Source organism: Ooceraea biroi, chromosome 7 (assembly GCF_003672135.1).
Source record: "Ooceraea biroi isolate clonal line C1 chromosome 7, Obir_v5.4, whole genome shotgun sequence".
NCBI classification, from domain to species: Eukaryota; Metazoa; Arthropoda; class Insecta; order Hymenoptera; family Formicidae; genus Ooceraea; species Ooceraea biroi.
In genome coordinates this window covers 10,832,140-10,844,773 of record NC_039512.1, presented here as the reverse complement: position 1 = coordinate 10,844,773, position 12,634 = coordinate 10,832,140, and the positions used below count along the sequence as shown (strand labels likewise).

The 12,634-nt window shown below is 43.5% G+C and overlaps 1 protein-coding gene across 5 annotated transcripts in view; it reads right to left on the bottom strand.

Annotated features, from left to right (window-relative positions):
• Positions 1 to 8,172, bottom strand: part of LOC105279876 (alpha-2A adrenergic receptor) — a 41,008-nt gene extending 32,836 nt beyond the window's left edge. For 2 of the 5 annotated variants that reach the window (XM_026970905.1, XM_026970909.1), the window contains exon 1: positions 5,950 to 7,947. In XM_026970905.1, coding sequence (XP_026826706.1) covers positions 5,950 to 6,301 — 352 coding nt within the window. In that variant the 5' untranslated portion in view covers positions 6,302 to 7,947. The other 3 variants (XM_026970907.1, XM_026970906.1, XM_026970908.1) reach the window with 3 other exon arrangements.
• Positions 8,173 to 12,634: the final 4,462 nt, after the last annotated feature.

The window sequence follows — 12,634 nt, the reverse complement described above, 5'->3', positions numbered from 1 at the left end:
GCGAGCGCGAAGTACAAGTGGATAAGCCCCAAGATATCTCGAGTGGCAGCCTGTATGTACATACATACACACCGGGTGATTCGCAATGATGCGACCTATCACGTTCACGCCTCGCGCCGACAAAAGCTGTCGCGACAAAACGCGAGTCAATAGGTCATGCGTTTCAAACTCTCTTTCTCTCTCGAATTCTCCCACCCACCCTCTCTCTCTCTCTCTCTCGGTCTCCCTCGTTTGCGCCCTCTCTTTAACAGCGATCTCTTCTCAAGAGGGCAAACATTTCGCCTCGCATTCATCCGAGGGATCGATCACCTCATTGTTCCGTTTTCAATGCAACCGCGCGATCCAGGGAAAGTGCGAGATCTCGAGAAATCATGTTGCCGACGCGGGAACAGCGTCTCTCATTATTTGTCTCCTTTTGAATTTTTAAGGCGTCCGGGGACTTGCTGGAGATAACAAAATTGCTCGATCTTCCCCCCCCCCCCCCGGGAAGCTTCTGAAATTAGATACCTACAAAATTTAAGAATAAGGATATATAGATCAAGCGAAGTATACGAGGCAGGGGAATTATTAAGATTGAAAAGACATGCTTAAATTTCGAAAAACTGTATCAGATTATTAATTTAAGCTTTTTAATGACGAACATTTTAATCTGTGTCAAAATCCCAATGTTTTAGTTCTGGAACTAAACTATTTTAAACTGTTAGTTTGTAAAACACATTCAGATATAACGCGAGTTTTAAACATTCTATTGTCTCGTGTCTACGTGTTTGATTCGCAACATATTCGGAATCATGATTTTCAGTGCGATGAGATTTTTTTATGCATTGGAATTTTGGCAGAATGATTTTTCGACGTGATATCCTTCACGTGGTTTATTAAAAAACCAATTTGCCTGTTATTGCGAAAACATTTTTTTTATGTGTGACCCGATTGGCTTTGACATATTTGTGAAGCTTGGAATTTTCCGTAATGGAGCTTTATTCCTCGGCGGGCTATTTCCTTTCAACATTTGACAGAGATTTTATTTATATATTCTCAATAAATATCCTCTCTTTCTCTCTCTCTTGTTCCTTATGAACATAATACAGGTAAAGATTGCTTTGGAGATAAAAAAGAAAAATAGAAAACTATTGTATTTTTTAATTATCGAATATATCTCCATATTTCTGTTTCAAGTTTTGTTCCACGAGAGTTTTTCGATTGACGTATCCACAATTGCCCTCGCGTGTACTTGTTGATTCTGAGCGTAAATGTTAAAAGCGAGAACGCGTAACGATTTACTAATGACAATCGGCCACAATTCACCGTTCACGGTACACTCGGTAGACGATTGCCGCATGACAGCCGCGTACACGTATATCCGACACGATGGAATGCAGGATTGCTGGTATAGGCCGTCCACAAGAACCGCTCCCTAATTAAACTGCCCATTATCGACGTGAACCAGCTATAACGATATCTCGTCGATGCGTTGATTAACTTTCGCGAAAACCGTCCATTCACACGAATCAGACACGCTGTATATCGCGGTAGCGTATCAACATTGAGGCCGATTTATTTAAATATTCGAATGTCAGAGAATAGCCACTGTGCTCAGACATCATCCACGGAGTAGTCAAGGCCTGCTATAGTCGGACATTGATTAAACAGCCGAGTAGTAAAGACCTGACGCACTCCCAGTCCACATTTAAAGTAGTAAAGAACCATAATAGAGTCTATGGATTAATGTGAATAATGTGATCGCACGATTAGAACTCATAACGCTGTTAATATTAATAATATATGTGTGTATATACCGTACCCTAATAGTAATATAATAAATAGCTTTTGTTACTTAGATGTAATCTGTTTTCGAAGAAAGAATATTGCAAAAATGAACGCTGTTCAATGATATACATATTCAGCAAATAGCGTAAATTGTTATAACGTTATAATAAATTAGGGCGATAAATGAGAATTGATAGGAGCGGAAATGCAGTAATCACGTCATAATTATACCTCGCTATTTATTTCTATTATATAACATTAAAATCACATATATCGATATTTCGCGAAGAAGAAAACAGATATAGCTTCAATAGGGCAGCTCTCAATTAATTACGTATGATCGATAATACGTGTCATTACGTTTATTACAGGTATTACATGTAATTAATTACGCGAATTATCACGTAATATCGGCCTTTAATGCAAGTTCATTGGCAAAAAGTCGGGAGTTTCGAAAATCGATAGTCTGTTTATTCCCGATTAGCTTGTCGGCATAAGTAGTTAATTAAAGCGTGCACTCTTTCACTCGCTCTCACTCTCTTTCTCTCTCTGTCTTTCTCTTTTTTTCACCACCAGGGAAAGCCGCTATCCGATATTATCGCTATTACCGATATTAGTAGTTGCGTGAGGACATGCCAACGTGTGTCCCGTGGTACAACTTTATTAAAGAGCCTGTACGCGCATAATAAAGTTAAGGACACACTCAGATCCTATTCTGCTGGCCGAACCTTGACGAAGCGCATAGACGTATCCTGCCAACAGGACATTTACAATTAACCGTATTCCCCTGCGTGGCCTACCCCCGAGAACAGTTTAGCTAGAACACGCACACACACACATACGCACATCATACACACATACACACACACATGTACATACATACGCACATTCTAAGATCAGATCCTACCACTGGAAATCGAGTTTTCGAGTTCTGCGTCTTCCACGTTCCTCCTCTCGCGGATTTTAAGAAATTAATCGAGGCATTTATATTCATCGATTTCCGATTAAATTTTTTAATTTCTTCATTATGGTTCGTTAAAAATGAAGAGGTCACTGAAAATGAATTAAAAAGGCTTTATAGAATCTTTTATTTATTTTTATATTCACTTTTGTCCACTTTAATTATTTTTGATAAATAGATCATTAATTAAAATCAGGCCCTCGCGTTCGCGTATTATGTAAATTGTCTGATATTTATGCCCTGAATTCTGGAATCTTGAAATCGTGGAATTAAAATAACGAAACTATAAATCTTGGAATATATCTGACTCCCGCGACGTAGAGAATCCGGAATCTTTTTCCCTCTGTCTCGTGTACCTTCGTTTCTGCCTCGGCTACGAAGGAGACATCTTCTCTTGAAATTATCGCGTTATCCACGCTTAATCGGTCGATCTCTCCCAAAGTTTCACGGCGAATAATTATACCTGATGAATATTCCATTTGATCCGACTTCGTCCTTCGCTCCGCTCATTAAGAGCCGCCACCCTGAAATCTATTTCCTTGCTAATGAATCCTCAACTTCGCGGATTTTTCGCTTCTCAAATTTTTATGCCAGAACTTGTCCCATCGCAACTTCACTTAATGGATTCCAGGACATGTGGATTACAGGACTCCTCGGTCTTTACGGCCGACCCCTGTTTTACTCCGAGTTTATTTTCCTTTTAAATCCTCGAATTTTTTAGTAACAACCGCAATTTCTTTCGGAGAATCCTCCGTTTCCTTCCACGAGAAGAGCAAGAACGTTCAAGTAAACTTTTCTAATTAGATGCATATGTCTCGCGATCTCGGAAATTACTCGTAAAGCTCTCAACTGCAAGATCGGTATCTCGCATGCAGCGATTCCGTGTACAATACCGGTAACCGGAGACACAGGTAACCTTAGGGCGACGGAGGCGGAAACAGCGTCCGTGATTGACTGGCGCGAGGCGCAAGCCCTTTCCACCCTGGGGGGAAATTAAAGAGGCAAATCCCGTGGGCGAGTGTAGGCTATTTCTGCGCATCGATCCCTCGTTTCCCTGTTTGTTTCCCGTATGCACGATCGCCATTCTTTTCTTTTGTGAGCCATGGTCTATATTCGACTCTATCTCGGTTAAATTAAGTCGTCGTTTAACATAGTCACGTGGCGTCCTAATGGGAAGTCATAATTGCGATTACTTTGTTTAATAATCGAGCGGATCTTTTTCTAGGATCTTATTATTACATTCTTCAAGAGAATTGATTTCTTATTATTGAATTTTGTTAATTATTGGCTAGCTACAATTTTAACTGTCATTATTGCGATCACTTGCGAAACTTCTAATGATGATTTTAATGAAGCTAATATTATCATTTCAGAGCTCATAAATTTTATCGTTTTTCGAGAAATTATTATCAATTTATTATCGATCATTTATTCAGCTTTCAAAACGCGTCGTCACTGTGCATAAACTACATTCGCAATTTTCAAGACACTCTTTTATCGCATTCAATAAACGTATCCTCTAATTCAATCAGTGTTTCATGTTGCAGCAATGTCTAGTTAACGAGGGTCGATGGAAGCGATAGTGCATAGGCTCTTCAAGGATTATCGCACACGAGAATAAGAAAGACGATATCTCGAGAGACTCGAGAGAGTTCTCCCTTCCCCTCTCCTTCCTCTTCGTGATAGTTAATCCCATTAAATCTTCTTTCCGCCTTTGGTTCCGCTTGCCTGCTAAATAAAGTATCACCCCAACATCTTTATGCAATCGCTTTTGCGCTCGGTGTTTGGACACGGAAAGCCGGCTTGCTGGTATCGCGGCCAACTGCATTTGGCTGTAGTTGCGACGCGAGTATCAAGTAAGCATCACTAGTCGCCTGTCATGCTGATCCATTATGCATAAGCGAGCTCGTTTCGGCCAACAAAGAGCCTTGAGCTTTCCCCGCGAAATGGATCCTAAAGACGAGCCACCTATCACGCGAGAAGACCGATGCGAGCCCGGCGTAATGTCGGCGATAAATAGCGTGGTTTATGCGCCCTTACGCCAATTCCGCTTGCTACACTCCCCCGCGCAAATTGTTCGAAATAGCGAGCGTTCTATCGAGTGGTATCGCCCGGATTCTTCCCATCCTTCTCTTTCAATCCTTCCGCTAGGGCTATTATTTCATCCGAGACCATGGGGCGAATTTTTAACCCGTTTGTGCCAAATAGATCGGTGATAATGAGCGCCCTTGCTCGAATTCTAGATCCTTGAAGCCGACAGGCTTTCGCGAGTAGGATGAATCGGATGATCTCACTCATACTGATTTCTCCGTGAGTAGATGCATTCTCGCATCCCTGAATGCCGGGAAATTTTTTTAAGCTTTCGGCCCTTCGGGCCAAACGGACGTAGCAATGTCGACGATGAATGGCGCGCCCTCGCGCGAATTTCGCCTCTCTCTGTCCAAGTGGCACGAAACAGCAACCCGACCGGTCTGTAAACGGCATCCCTCCGCTTTCCGAGTTTTTGTTTCCTGCAATTTTTCGTCGGACAGCTAACATTTCATTCGGAAACGTCGGGGAACATTTCCCGCACCCTCCTCCCTCATTCCGGGGAAAACGCCAAATGTGGATATAGTAATGCCGGTGATGAATGACGTCCTTATGCGCCCTTGCGTGATTTACATCCCCTTGCCTCCGTTAAATTACTCGAAATAAGCAGGCAAAGCTTCATTCAAAGACACGCTGGGAAATTATTAGCGCTCGCCTACTTTTTGTTCCCGATTCTGCCGCGGATGCGCGAAACAATGTTGTTAAATATCACGATTAGAGACGCTATTAAAAATTAGAATTGAGTACACTTACAAAATATTAGGAAATTAACACGTGTTCTATATTGAATAGCATTTCATTTTAATATTATAATAATTTTCTCTTAATATAATACATAATAATAACGCTAATAATTTTCCCTTCTTTCTTTTGTACATATAATTCTAATCTTTTAAATATGTAATATAATCCTCTCTCACTCTTTTTCACATAAAGGTATTTTACAATAAAGTAATCCTCTTATTACACATATATATGCGATATAGTGAGCTATTATCTGAATGTGTAATCCTCAATATCCTCGTGTCCTCGTTGGAAAACGAACGAACCATCTTCGTTATCCCTTTGCTAATCCGCGCGGACTCGAACTCTCTGTGAACTTTGTGTAAACCCCCGTGCCCTTGCAAACTCACCGCGGACGAGCGTGAGGATTCCCAGCGGCATCACCAGGATGGCGACCATAAGATCAGTGATGGCGAGGCTCATCAGGAAATAATTAGTGACGTTTTGCAGCCGGCGTTCCCAAACGATCGCCAGGCACACCAGGATATTCCCCGCGGCTGTTCCCAGGACCAAGACGAGCGCCAGCATTGCCCACCAGTTGTTGAGACCGCCCTGATCGTCCTGGCTCCCGGCGGGACTCGCGCTCGTCGTCTCCAGATCAATCTCACTGCCGTTCGGGGAGATAGCATCCCACGGGAGCAGCGAGGAGTTCTCGTAAAAATCCGTCACGACGAGCCGCACGGTCGTCGAACTCGTCGTCATCGCTTAGTCAGAACTTCACCCACCAAAACGCGCACTTTCACGGTACGCGGGGACCCTTCATCTGAAAGCGCACTATTTAGGATCGCCGAGGGATGTTGGGACCTCGGACATTGAGAATAATCGGAGTATGACGGCGCGGTTTACTTCCGCGTTTGATGGTTGGAAATGCGGTGAAGGATTCGTGAGTTTATGGTTAAAACAGACTCGACAATTTATGTCTCTCTATTTTATTTTTGATAAAGTAATTTAGCTGAAAGGACTTGCGGGACTGCGAGAGAAAAGGATTGAAGTTGACTAGAATGATGAATCAAAATGAAATATTTCGAGAGTCAGGAATTCGAGGAACGGTGGCAGCGCGAAAGAGCAGATATTGCTGGTCAAAAATTTGGAACGCCGGGAATTTGAGGATCAAAAGTGCGAGCAAGAGAAATTCGGCTCCCCGGAAATTCACGAAAGAAAGAGAATGAGGAAAATTCCAGGTCCTTAAAAATCCTAGCACAGAGGTTTAAGCATCTAAAAGATTTTGAGAAAAAAAGGACTTTAAAAAATTCACTCCACAAGAAAAAGGACTTTAAAATTCACTCCACAAAAATATGAGGAACTTGAAAGTTCAAGGACGTAAAAGCTCTAAAATAAGAGTGACGATTTAAAAATTTGCTCTCATGTCACGCTAATAGGACATCCTGATCGTCAAACGTTTGTTCTTGCAATTTGCGTCAATTATTTCGTTATCAATAAAAATGGATTGATAAAATCGCTAAGATTTCTTGGAAGAAGATTTTCTCTACAGGCGATAGACGGCCATGTCCGCTGCGTCTTCCACGAATTGTGGGTATCGATAGCGATCCAATTTCATCGATGCGACAAGACCGATATATCGAGTGTTATACGATGGAAAATGAGGATTACGTGTTCAACAGGTTACATCTCGCCGAGTGTGGATCGCTCGCGCAAGTATCGCGAATATTATCTTTCAGCTTTTGCCGCCCATTAAACCGTTGCGGATTTAACATTGATTTCGCACGATCGAACCAGCGAGTTCGGAAAGTCTCGGATTTAAAGACATTTTCTGTGCTTTAAGTCAATTTGTGGCTCTTGAGTATGGAGCGTCGCAAGTCGAGATGCTTGAAAGGAAGAGAGAAAAAAGAGATAATGGTCAATGATGTAAAGATTCGCAAAAAATCGAGACTTAGGTTTCGGGAATCGATGATGCTTTAACATGAGTGTGTCTTAGGAATAAAGCATAAAAATGTCTACGATTCTAATATCCATAAATGTATGAAGTAAAAGATTTCAAGTAGAAGATTTGAATTTGGGAACTTTGGAGAATCCGGAACTCGGAGTTCCTGGAATTTGAATAGCTTGAATAGAATTTGAAAACGGGAATCCGAACGGAGGGAATGGAATTGATGGGAATCTCAAAGAGGCGAAACTTTCGGGGAGATTTCCTTAATAAAAATACACGGGAATTTTCAAAGTGAATTACAGCACTTCGGATCCAGAGGGCTCTCGTGGCAGGATTTCAGAATCTCCGCGATCTGGAAAATTCAAATGGACCGGCAGGGGAAGAGGGAGGGTGGGCGAACCGGAACTTGAGGAGCTTCGCTCGACGGAAATTTGCCGGACATTCCGGTAAACCGCCACGGGACGCACATCGTTTGGCGAACTTTCCCCCATGGCGACGGTGCACTCCAGAGCAACCCTCGCGATGATATATTCCCTCCGGCGGTGATTTCAAACGCGGATGTATCAGACACGCGCGTCACTAAAGGGGTAACCAGTCACGGGGGCGGGCAGGCGATAATTCGACCTCAGAGTCGAACGCGGCAAGCGATGCGATCCACGGGGGTTGCTTCGTCGCGGACTACTAGCCCACTGGCTTTCATTCTGCCCCCACCGGCGCTTTCACCCCCGGCGAGGGCTCGCGAGGCGCAGGCGTTGTCGCACGGCCTGCCCACATCGGGACACCTGTTCGTCCTTCGTTGTCATCCCTTGCGTTAGGCTTGCACTTGCACTTGCACGAAACGCGACACCGCATCGATAAATAATCGGTGGCGGCCGCGTAACCCCGTTCACCCTTTTCACGGATTTGGGATTTTTGCAGGGACTTTGTTTCGTTATTTTTCCTGTACTGGTTCTTTGAAATTATGAAGAAATAATTGTGAGGGTATCGTTAAGTGCTGTCTCATTGTAAAGTGCAATGTGTTAAAATGATATTTCTTCGGTTCATACTCGGGCGTTTTTCCGCGAAATTGGAGGGCAGTAAATTTCAGCGACGAACATGGTGACAGCTGTCGTCAAGATATTTCCACTATGAAAAAGGGATTTATCGGAAGAAGGAAGTGCAGCGTGCTCGGTGAATATCGCTGGTCGACGGATAGATCTTTAGAAACTGCCGACGGAAGAACGAGATAAAAGAGACGATTTAAAGTTGTTCAACTGAATATCAGTATCATACAAAATGTGAATTAATTTTGTTCCGCGAAAAAAAATATTGTTCGTCGCTGAAAATGATACGAGATAGCGTGGTTTGTAAATTTTAATCCCGCTCCCTCAGCTCATAAATCAATTAAGATTAATTAATCCGGTTTGAAAGGTAGAAGAGAATTTTAAAATTTGCATAACGTAATTGTTACAATAATTGTCTGTGATAATTATGAGTAAAAATGAAAATGGAAATCTGAATTAAGATTTGCCACTAATCGGTGCTATGCTAAGATAAATTGATACAATTTCCGGATTTAAATAAAATATCTCCGCTTAATTGCTAATTACGTTTCGTTTATTGATATGTGCGTTGCAAAAAGTTCGTAATCGGATTTGGTAGGAATAATTCCAATTAATCAAATGTTAAAAATTGCATTTATTGAAATATAAAATGCACAAAGTTAAAGTCGGCACAGCGACGCGGCGTTCGACTGAAGGCAATGCTGGCGTTTATGAAAGTGTACATTGTTAATCACACGGATTTCTATCGGATTTAATCGAAGTAAAGTCCCTTTAATTGCGAGAATTAAACGGTGTTTGTTAAAATATACATAGTTAAATGCATATCAAATTGCTGCTAATTGAAATAATTCTGCGTGCATTCTTTGCGTATTTCCGAATGAAAACTAAATTCTATTAGCTCATTTCGGTCGCGAGTAATTTAAGGATGCAAAACGGGATGAATATTAAAGAGGGTTTTGCGAAAAAATCCCGTTCGCACCTTCATACCTCGGACGATGCGTTTTGCATACTGATATCTATGTTCCTGAAATTAATACGGCTTTGTTCAAGTATCAAATTTACATTGGAGCTATATATCCGCGATATCATTCTCCGATTTTCAATTAACAAATTCGGTCAATTTTAATTTAATCCTCCTATCTCATCTCTTCTTCATCATGATCAGGATAAATAAACAACCTGATTCGATTATATACTCACCTTCCCGAAAACTATTTATATATATATAATATTTATTCGAGAAGTAAAATTATATTCGCTATTTTTACAGTATCATCCTTCAATCCTCGCGAATCGTATAAATTTTACCGGTTTGAATTCTCCTGCACACATTCGTTTTATATTTTCCCTTTCTGACATCTCCCATTCCTGACATCTTCATTCTTTCAGAACAGCGAAACAAACAAATCGATAAATTGTGGATTTATGTTGCTGCCGCGTGCGGGTGTGAGAATTCCGCGTTCCTCCCTGTATCGAATATCGATTCGTAACCGTGTAAGTGGCATACGATGGTGTCGTGAGACGAGGATACTAATCAGAGCCCCGCGGGATAAGCTCGTCGCGATAAATTGGACACGTATAAATATCCTCGCTAAAAGCGGCTGGTAGAGAGTTACCGCATTAAAAGCAGAAAGCGATGTAGTTCTGAGAGTCACGATAATGGGACGATTTATTGCGCCCTTGAGCACATTTTTTGCCGGCCCACGTGCGAGTGCACTCGAAGCGCGATTAAAATACATGTAAAGGGACACACCCGACAACCCCCGCGGCCCACGCTCGTGAATGTTACGCGCGTGTGCATTCAAGAAAATATACGGGAACTGTTTCGCCGAGATACTCGAGGGTCTTCGTTCCCGTTTCCGTTTCCCGATCGCTCGGGATTCCGTTCGACGAGCCGTTTCCGGCCCGTTCAGTGCGGCTTGACAAGCAGAGCATGGCATGTATCTCGTACACAACGCATTCCTCGCAGATGTATTTCTTTTTCAGTCGAGCTGACAGCAGCACAATCGAAACGTTTGACTCCCCCGCCTTTCACCTCTAATATTGACCTCCTACATGAACCTTTAACGTTCGAGGCGCACTTTCGCGACTCGCGAGCACTTGCAGGTGCTGATGCGCGTGTGTGCGAGTGTATTTTCTCCCCGAGCCGACTCTGCGGAATTCTGCGACAATTACGACGCGGACGCGGGACTGACCGCAGCCTCGTTATTAGAAGGCCATTGCTTTAGCCGGATAACTTCTTGAGCTAGACTTAAGCTCGCCTTAATCCACTTAGGAATATCCTGCGGATTGCTAAAGTGAGCCCGGCAGGATCAATTATCTTCGGATACCGGTAACCGAATTCGGCCCGGGCCAAGGAGAATTTTCGTGCGCTAATCGGAGGTGTGATTCGATTAAATCGTATTATCCACTGGGGAGTGTTCGAGATTATTGAGAGAGCTTACAAATTGTCGAAACGAGTAATTATCTTCATCGGTTGCCGAACTGCTCGGTCGACTGTTTTGCACACCCCCGATTTAAAAATCAAATTTTAGTGCGATGGAGTACGATGAGCTCTGGCGAGACGATAAATTCGCGTTGCGTCAAATTGAATTCCTTCCAAATTTCCTGTCAAATAAATTTCGAATAAACTCCATCTCGCGTCTCGCACGGAATATAGAGAGATTGAATGGCGGGAGATAATAATTTTTTTACTCTATATATTTTTTGTCGTGATACTGTGCACCCTTGTAGATCTCTCCGTGGGGGTGCGGTTACGCGGTTGTTATGCATTACACGGTAAGTCGATACGCCGCGCACCCTCGGCCGCCGGCTTTTATTGGCCTTAAATGTTTGTGGCGCTTCTTGCGCCGAAAATTTCATTTCGCGCTCGAATAAATTCCCCGGTGATGGATTAACGCCATTACGCGCAGAGATTTATGTCACCGGAATTTTTTTCTCTTTTCTTCTTACGCCGATTTCTCATCCTCTTGGCGGGGATGTCCGCCCGGACGTCGCGAGGATCGGAAGCTGCGAGGGATCCCACGAATCGACGATTGCGTCGGTCGAAGTCACACGCGATGAATTAACGGTGACTGGAGAAGCGGAAATAAAAATAGAGATTTAATTAGGTATTAAATTTTCGGCAACCGAGATGGGAAATCAACCGGAATTGCAGTCGGCCGATGAGGACGAGAAAACTCAATTAGGGCTCGAATTGAAAAATTCAGGCGGAGAAATTTAAGCAACCATGACGGAAATGGCACGGGGGCGTGAAAATTTAATTGACGAGTCGATCTGGAAATTAGGCAACACGGATGCAATCGATAATAAGTACCGTAGGTCGAGTCGAGCGGAAGGAGGAGAGGGAGAATGAGGAGGAGGGCTCGCCGAGAGCCCCGATTCACGTTTCTTCGCGTTCGATTTTTCCGAATTCGTTTGCATGACGGCGCAATTTCGCCCGGACGTCACGTTCCGGGCCGTTCGTAAATAATAGGCGGAATAGATATTCGTTGCGGCGTACCTCCGCAACTTTCTGCACGTCAGGGGTGGCGGTGACGGGGGATGCAAGGAGGGCGCTCAAACGCGCGTGCACACGTGCAACCCGCGCGCGGGCCTCGCGAGCGAGCGAGCGAGACGGCGCCGGCGACGACGTTAGATCGATCGGCGAGCCGAGTCACGTCAGCGCACTTCATTTCCGCGGCCGGGCCGCAATAAAGCAAAGGAGAAATCCTATTTATCGTCCGTCACGATATTCGAACTCGGCTGAATTTAATAAGCGCTGATTGCGAGAGTGCGAGCAGCCGTCCGTTAAAAGAGCGCGCCCGTCCGTCAAGCATTAACTTTAGCGCCTTGCATTACGTTCAATTAGCTGAACAAGTGGAAATGGATCTCGGGCCATGTGCATTACTCTCCCGGCATTTAACAATCGCGAGCGCACACCCCCTGTACCTCCCTTGTACTTTGGTGTCCCGGTATCGTTCCGTAGGAGGACGCAAAAATTGCGCTAATCTCACGATCAACTAATGACGTAATTATTGCGCAATCACGCTGTCATTACGATACATTGATTAAATTATGATGTGCAAAATATGTCGACGCGATATTCGCGCGATTTGAGGAATG